This window comes from Drosophila mojavensis, unplaced genomic scaffold, assembly GCF_018153725.1.
Source record: "Drosophila mojavensis isolate 15081-1352.22 unplaced genomic scaffold, ASM1815372v1 contig_80, whole genome shotgun sequence".
Lineage (NCBI taxonomy): Eukaryota > Metazoa > Arthropoda > Insecta > Diptera > Drosophilidae > Drosophila > Drosophila mojavensis.
Genome location: NW_025318906.1, coordinates 7,721,924 through 7,730,390, shown reverse-complemented (window position 1 = coordinate 7,730,390; position 8,467 = coordinate 7,721,924). Strand labels below are relative to the sequence as shown.

The 8,467-nt window shown below is 34.1% G+C and overlaps 1 protein-coding gene across 18 annotated transcripts in view; it reads right to left on the bottom strand.

The window, feature by feature from the left end:
* Positions 1-1,529: 1,529 nt before the first annotated feature.
* The window catches only part of LOC6579046 (potassium channel subfamily T member 2), a 158,416-nt gene continuing 151,478 nt past the window's right edge, over positions 1,530-8,467 (bottom strand). For 11 of the 18 annotated variants that reach the window (XM_044010417.1, XM_032729558.2, XM_044010412.1 and 8 more), the window contains 5 exons: positions 5,735-5,929; positions 5,197-5,402; positions 4,122-4,464; positions 2,106-2,294; positions 1,530-2,045 (listed from right to left, as the gene is read on the bottom strand). In XM_044010417.1, coding sequence (XP_043866352.1) covers positions 1,701-2,045; positions 2,106-2,294; positions 4,122-4,464; positions 5,197-5,402; positions 5,735-5,929 — 1,278 coding nt within the window. In that variant the 3' untranslated portion in view covers positions 1,530-1,700. Of the gene's footprint in view, positions 2,046-2,105; positions 2,295-3,449; positions 4,465-5,196; positions 5,403-5,734; positions 5,930-8,467 lie in introns of those variants that run through there. The other 7 variants (XM_044010415.1, XM_044010418.1, XM_044010421.1 and 4 more) reach the window with 4 other exon arrangements.

Below are 8,467 nucleotides of genomic sequence, written 5' to 3'. Positions count from 1 at the left end.
TATTTTCATTTTTGTTTGTTTTTCTTTGTAAAGCATTAGAGTATACCAAAGCCTGTTTCTTTTGAATGTTTTATGTTCTGAAAACCATCATTAAAAAGTATTGTTTTTTTTTTTTATAAATTTAATTTTTATGAATTGAAAGAATATTTCGGTACAAAACATCGATAGCACCTTTCTTATAGTAAAATATAGTTTATTTACTTTAGCGAAATAACGAATTCAATTCAAAACTCTGTGCAACATATGAAACCTAAGGAAGTAGCTGTGCGCAATGCGAATTCTTCAAATTTATAGAGAATGAAATCATGAACAAATTTCAACTACAACTATCACTTATAAACTATCGTATATACATAATTTCTATTGCTACGAAAAAGCTGCTAAAATTATTTTGAAATTTTGTATTGCAATTAATTTTCTTGATTTTTGGTTTTGAGCCTCTTGATTTTGGGGCAGCTAATTTGCATTAGAGCGAGATATGCTAGAAATGAATCAAATTTACTTAGATCTATATATAGAATGCATTAGCAGCTAACACATCTTAATGCACGATACTATTTACAGCTAGCTAAAGTGGTATATACCATTCCATTCATGCCAATAGTTTAACTACTTTGTTGTTCCCAAAACACACTTTTGTTGCACACTTTTTGAATAAAGCATACCGAATTTTGAATCTAATTTATTGCTACTCAAATACTTAAGTGTAGTTTGCCTATAAGCGAAATGATAAAACACATCCATATCTGCATAGAATTTTCTTGTTTTCTCTTTTTTTTTTCGCACACTTAACTAAGCCAACTCAGGGAGAGAATGAGATAGGGAAGGGGACAATTTGATGGAGGGGAATTCCCCATCTAGGGGGCAATACTAGAGTATATTTCATTAGCTGCGACACGCACACAACACAGACACGGGACAGGCTGCTTTTGGGTGGGTTGGGTTCTTAATACATAATACTTAGAGACGAGCAATTGAGAGTTATAGATATATTCGTGACACGAGCTGTGGAACTAAATGCCAAATGTGTTTTTAATGGAAAATTAATTTTAAAATAATATGAAATATGATAATAATAATAGTGTAAATACTGAAAATATTAATCATAATATAAAATAAAAATAAAATAAAAAAATAAAATAACATAATAATAATAAATAAAAAACAAACAAGTTAGTAAAAAATAAAGAACATAATATTAGATAAAAAAATAAACAAAATTAAAATTTTTATTTATTTATTTATTTTTTTTTATAATAATAATAAAAAAAAAGTTAGAAAAGTTTTTTATAGAGAAAATCAATGATAAATTTATTTATATATATATTTTATATATAATAATACATACACCATGAATTTGTCAAAACATATTCACAACAGTAACAAAATAATAATAACGAAAACAAAAACTTACACTGTGTTTTAATCACTTTTCTCAATGTAAATAAACCGTGACACGATATATCGACACGCGCTCATCTCTTTACAATTCTTTATATAAATAGTGTTTTAATTGGTTTTTATGCTCGTTTTTCAGTTTTTGGTTGTTTCTAGGGTTAAGCAGCTTGACCTTATTTTAAGCAGAGACAGTTCTAGCTCCTTTAGAACTTGTCTCGACGTCTGTGTGTGCTGGCCGAATTCTATATCCATTTGTTTTTGGACATGGACGAGCGGAGTCGGCGACCCCACATCAGGTTGTATCATACAATCGTGCCCTGCAAATGCTGCGGCGACGGAGCCTGCGACGACTGCGGCAGCGAGTCCTGCGCCTGCAGCGAGGCGCCCGACGAGGTGCTCGGCCCGGGACCCAGATCTGCGGTATTTATGGCCAGCGAGGAGCCGGCGCCCAGCATGCCGCCGCTGCTACCGCCGCCGCCACCACCACCGCCACCGCCGCTGCCACCACCGCCGCCGCCTCCACCGCCAGAGCTGCCACCCAGTGCCGACGGATTAATGCCGCCCACACCGCCGCCGCCCAGCACACACGGCACGCCCAACATGGGCGTTGGCTCCTCGGGCGGCGTCACTTGCAATGAGATTTGATTCTAGAGAGAGAGAGAGAGAGTTGAGAAAATCTGTAGCCTGAGTGAGCTAGAGACCTTTACCTCCATGCCAATGCTGCCATTGAGTGATATCTTGATGGGATTGCTGTGATTGGTGGCCTGCATCAGTGTGGTAAAGTGACTGATGCCGATCTCCTCCAGCGAGGACTTGCGACGACCATGGCTGACGCCCACGCTGGGCAAGCCCTGCCGCAGCGAGGACGAGCGACGCAATAGTATATCGTTATCGATCTGTAAATACAATAGTATTGGACACATCCAAAAGGCAGAGACCGGATTAGAGATTAAAGACAACTAGCGAATGGCCAAAACAAAACAAAATACAAAGAACACACAAAGACACATGAATTACACAATACAAATTGGCTACAAGAATTTCTCTCTCTTTTTTTTCTTTTTCTTTTCTTTTTCGCTGGCCTAAACACACATTGAAGTGAAATCCGTGCCGCACGCTAGTTGATTAAATTGTTTGCATTAGGCTATTATATTATTATTATTATTATTATTTTGATCGTGATGATTATTACTGTTGCTGTTATTATTTCGTTACGGTATTTATATTCTTTGCGGGTGCAAAACCAACTCGAGTTAACGGAAACGGAAACGTGATGTGGACATATCCGTTGCGTGCGTGCTTTATGGTTATGAATGGTTGCTGAACTGCTTTAGTTGTACTTGGTGTTGCTGACAGTTGTTGTTGTTGTTGTTGTAGTTGTTGTTGTTGATGTTGGTCTGGCTGTTGCGGCTGTCGAGTGCTGCGGCTTTTTGAAACGCTTCAATTTTGTGAAATGGAGTCTTTCGATAACGAAATGCAATCAAATTTTGATGCTCTACATGGATCTATGTGTTTGTGTCTATGTGTTTGTGCTAGTAGTGTGTGTGAGCATTGTGGCATTTTATACATTGTGCTTCTTCATACAACAACTGGGTGATTGCTCAAGTCTAGGTGTTATGTTAGCCAATTAGGTAAAGTAAAATCACATTTCGGTAAGCCGAAGCATTCAATACCCTTGCAGCTCTTTGGTAAGCAAAAATAAGGCAACTGTCTAAAATATCAGGTATGTATTTAATTAATGAAAATTGTAATCTATCTTTTTGTGTATATATTAAAATAAAATAAAAAATAATAATAATAAGTAAAAAAAATAAATAAGAAAAATATACATATTTTTTCATTCAATTTCAAATAAAAAAAAATTAGCAACAAATATTAAAAAAGAAAAAAATAAATTATATGTATATCAATATATAAATAAATATGTAAACCATGTAAATATAAATATAAATAAAAAAGTGTGTTTTATATTAAATTATTACTTAAGGAAAAATAAAAATAAAAAAAATCCCTGTTTTTCATTCAAAAATTCATAAAAAACTTTTCATAAATTTGTTTAACTTTCGTCGTAATTGTTTCCCAAAAATAACTGAAAATTTTGATTTCCTCCTAAAATATGGCTATAAAGCAAAGCAACGTAAAATTTTAGGAAAAGCTTTTTTTTATTATTTATTTTTGCCTGCTAATTTGATTCCTATGAAAAACTGCGATTTGAAGGTAAATGAACTAAGTATTTAAGGGAACTAATTATACATTTTATGGCTCAACTTGATATTCATGCTTTTGATGTTCAGGCCTCAAAGAACTCTCAATGTTTTTCAAGCTAAAAAATTTGTGGGTTTAAATTATTTATACTGTTGCTGCAAAGGTATTGAAATGTTAAATATGTAATATGTAGCAGATAAATATATATTTATGCAATGCCAGACTGACATGATAGATCATGAATTTAGGGCATATATAAGGCAGCTCTGGCATTTGATAAATACACAGTTATCTAGGTAAAGTTGTGGACATAAATGGAGTGGAGTATATTTTTTGGAGTGTCGATAAACGTGAACGCAAAAAACAGGAAAGTGGAAATCGTGTGACTCAGATAGGGAGGCAGTGAGCAGTAAGTGAGTGAGACAGTTAGAGAGAAAGAACATAAAACAGAGAGAGAGAGAGAGAGAGAGGGGGAGAGATAGGTGTAGGAGGTGTGGATAGAGAGAATAATAGCCAACCCGCAATGAGTTACTCCTGCCGCGCTGCGAGCCAACCACCGTCGGACTGTCGGGTAGAGAAAGAGAATTCGATTTAATTTGCTGCATCGGGGGCGTACAGCGCTGCGATGATCCATACCCGGCCAATGTCTGAACGCTCTGCATTTGCATGGGGTTCAAACCGGCGATGCCGGAGCCGCGTCGCGAACCAGCTCCGACGGCGGTGTTGCTCATATTTGGCATTTGCGGGCCACAGGTGGCGCCCAAATTGATGTTCGAACAGAACGAAATGTTCGACTTGCGGCGCGAATTGTGACGCTCGAAGGTCTTTTGTGCCGAGAACGGTGAGGGGCGCACCAAATAGCTGTGAATTAAATTTAGAGATATTGGGTTGAACAGAAATTAATTAGCTTGAATTTAAACATATTGAATATATATAGAAGATTTCTTTTTAGAATAAACTATTTATTAATAATAAAATAAATAATATCAGCTATTAGAATTATTTTCATTTAATTCAAATCACTTTTTGAAGTACGTAATATTAGTAATATATATACTAATAATTATGATATATATAAAATATTGGATTTAATTAACTAATTATACTTTCTGCTAAGAGTTTTTTGAATACTCATTCCCCGATCTTTTTTATAAATTGTAGAATTTTTTCAACATTTTGCAATTGGCTTTTAACTTTAGTAAGTCTATGCGAATTACAAACTAGTTGTAATCTAAAAAACATCAGCCAGTCCCAACTGTTTTATACCCTAACCACTGTTCCCGAGATCAACTATAAAATATTCTACTCATTCGCACTCGCTCTGGGCATAGCCGAAGGGCCTTCGGTTTCTTTCGTTTTGCTTTCTGCTGAGCGCCTGGAGTTGATCTGTTCGTGTGACGCTCTTTCCACAAACATCGTTTAGAGTGATACGATTTGAAGAACCGTCCCAATTGATCTCTCAGTTTTGTGTCAGAGTGTGAGTGGCATTGATAAAAGTTCAACGAGCTATGGATACACATTTTCCCTCATTTTTCACTCTATGCTATAAAAGTTTCTTGATAAGCAAACTAAACTCTCTCGAATCATACTCACATCAGATCGCCCTCCTCCAGCTTAAGATCACAGCTTGGATTGATTATCACATAGGACAAATGATTGCGCTTCTCGCTGACATCGTCGTAGTCGATGGTTGGCAAATTGAGCGACTCCATGCGACTGCGCACCAGATTCGCGATTTCCGCTCGCTCGATTTGCTGGGCGTGATTATCGCGTGCCTCGTCAGCCAAATTGATGGAATACTGCAAGAGATGTTGGTCCAGCCAAACATTAAAAATGTATGCAAGTCGAAGAAGTTTGCTCAATTTGTTAGTTACACATTGATGTGTGTATGTGAGTGTGTTTGTTTGTTTCTGTGTATGTGAGTGCAGTGATAATGTTATCTTAGATATATACTCAGTTTTCTGGCATCCATCACCAACAGCATGCGTCAAAGCGTTCAAGAACCAAGTCATAAAAGGAACTAAAACTCACCTACCTCGCGTCACGCCCACAATTGTGATATTTGTGTGTGTATGTGTGTGCTTTTCTTTTTTTTTTTTTTTTTTTTTTGACTTGAAATGAGATTACTTACGGATGATCCTTTACGCTCCGAACAGCCGCCCAGGCAATTGACTGACTTCTGGCGCGGCCGGCCACCACCACCACCACCTGCACCACCACCAATACCACTACCACCACTACCCGCTGTCGGCGGACGATATGTAACACCTCGCAGCATTTCCGAGCTATCCTTGGTGGAGTCGGGCGTGCCAGTCTCCTCATCATACTTAGCATGGAATTGTTTTTTTTTTTTTTTTTTTTTTGGCCGGGTCGAGATGGTTTTTGGTATGCAAATTTCAATGAATTTTTCGGTTAAACACAAAATGATTTACATTTTTAATTGGTTTTTAATTGAAATGGCAGATTGTATCAGTTTTATGCATGAATAATGTTTATCTTTATATATATATATCATTTTTTTTTTTCTTTGGGCTTTATGCTCATTTAATGTTAACGATGTTATCTTTATATATATAGATATATGTATAGATGTATTATTTAGTGTGTGTGCGTGTGCATGTGTGTGTGTGTGTGTGTGTGTGTACAAAAAACAAGGTAACATTGAATCTGTGTTGTTAGTCATGCCGAATAAAATGTTAACTAAAAGCCAAAACATGTTCGTAATCAATTTTTCGTTTATAATCAAATTAATGGAAAAAGCATCGAAAGAAAATTGAAAAGAAAAACAAAATGAAAAACTATTGTTCGTAAAAGGTGCTTGGCAAGCGCTTGTTCACAAATTTGCGCAACGAAATGATCGAAAAGTCAATTAAAAATCTAATTAATATGCTAAATGAAATGGTCTCTTCAGGATTTTGCCTATTTCGTGCTTTGCAGCTCGAGTTTCATAGTCGCCGTTCGTTTCGCTAATTTGTATCGATTTTTTAATCAAGCTAAGCAATTTTAATGAGCATTTCGAAACACGAAAGTTTTCTCTGGTATCTATGGATTTTTTTTTTTTACAAATTGATGAAATTTAATTGGTGGAATAAAGAACAGATTAAAATCTAAATACTGTACGGCAATTGCATTAATAAATTTATATTATATTATATAATAATACTTTAATGAAAATTTATATAATAACAAATATTTTTGTTATATATAATTATTATTATTATTTTTAAAATAAATAAACAAATGATTTATGTTAGGTGGATAATTGTAAAAATTGTATTATATTATATTAATAATAATTATAATGAGCTTTAATAAAAGTTTATATATTAAAAAAAAAATAATATTTTTATAAATAATAATTATTATTATTTTTTAAATAAATAAACAAATGATTTATATTAGGTGGATAAATAATTAAATATAATGAAAATATAATTAAAAGATAAATCTTTATTTTTAAGCCCAACGATAACTAATATCGATAATCGAGCAACGATTAAAAAATAAATGAAGCTGTGGTAAACTTATTGACTGATGTTGAATAATTAATAAATATCAAAGGCCACAACACGAAGTGCAACAATAGCCGAGTCCAGACAGCAGCAATGGGTTAAGCGGGGTTTGGTTCAGGTGTTTTACAACGCCTATGGATAATGTAATTATTTATGTTTTGTTTTTCGTGGCCAGCTATTGTCCTGGCGTGCAGGACGCAACGCAACAAGCAAATGCAATCAGCTAATTAAAGGTCTGCATGCAAAAAAAAAAAAAAAAAAAAAAAAAAAAAAAAAAAAAAAAAAAAAAAAAAACGGAAGGGAAACGGAAACGGAAAAAATTACAGCAAGCGATGAGAAGAACAGAGTCATGCAAGCGAATTCCTAGCTAATTCTACTATACTATATATCTACACACATAGGCAGACCACCACACACACACACACACAAGAATGGCCATAGAGAATGCTACGGCTTATGAGACAGGCAGGCAATTGTTGTGAGGATTGTATGAGAAATGTATTTGATTTTTTAAATAGATTTTGTTGTTGTTCTTGTTGAGTATATTTTTAGTATATATATATTTTTTATTTTTAGATTGTCCTTTTTTGACTAGTCTATGTTTTGTTATTAAATATATATGTGACTCACTGCGTGCGTGTGCGTATTTTCAATAGCTGGTCAAGTCCAATACAAACGCAAATTAGTTTATTTTCATTTCAACATTTCATTTCGACAGACAAATTCGACAATGGGTCGTATGAGTAATTTATTCGCAAATTTGTAGGAACCGGGGAAGGCGCCAAGAAGGCTTGGGTTTTTCATTTTCTTTAATTTTCTTTTCATTTATTTTTAGCTAATGTGTGTGTTTATAATACGAGTAAGGATTAGGCAAAAGATGAGCTAAAAATTGTGGGAAAAAACTTTGGCAAATTCTTTCGACTGGCTGATTCAATAAAATATATAAAAATATAAAATCAACTACGAAAGTTTTCATTTTTTGTTTTTTAAGGTTTATATACAAAATCAAGGGGGAAATTTTTATACAATTGATGCTAAATCAGCACGCTATGCTTTATGTTTTCGAAAGGGTTTCTTTGGCTAAGCATATATATATATATATATATTGATATGTATATGAGGAAAAAAAACTCTAGATCGTTGTTAAGCGAGTAAAAGTTACGTTAATTGAAATTTGATTAAAAATCTTTTTAGCTTTGCCATTACGTTCACAAGTTCAAGAGTAATAATTGAGAAAAAGAGAGTTCTTGTAGTAGTATAGTATATAGTATACGATTACTTATAAGTAGATATAGAATATATATTGAGTAAAATATGCAAATGAAGTTTAGATTTTTTTTTTTTTTTTTGGC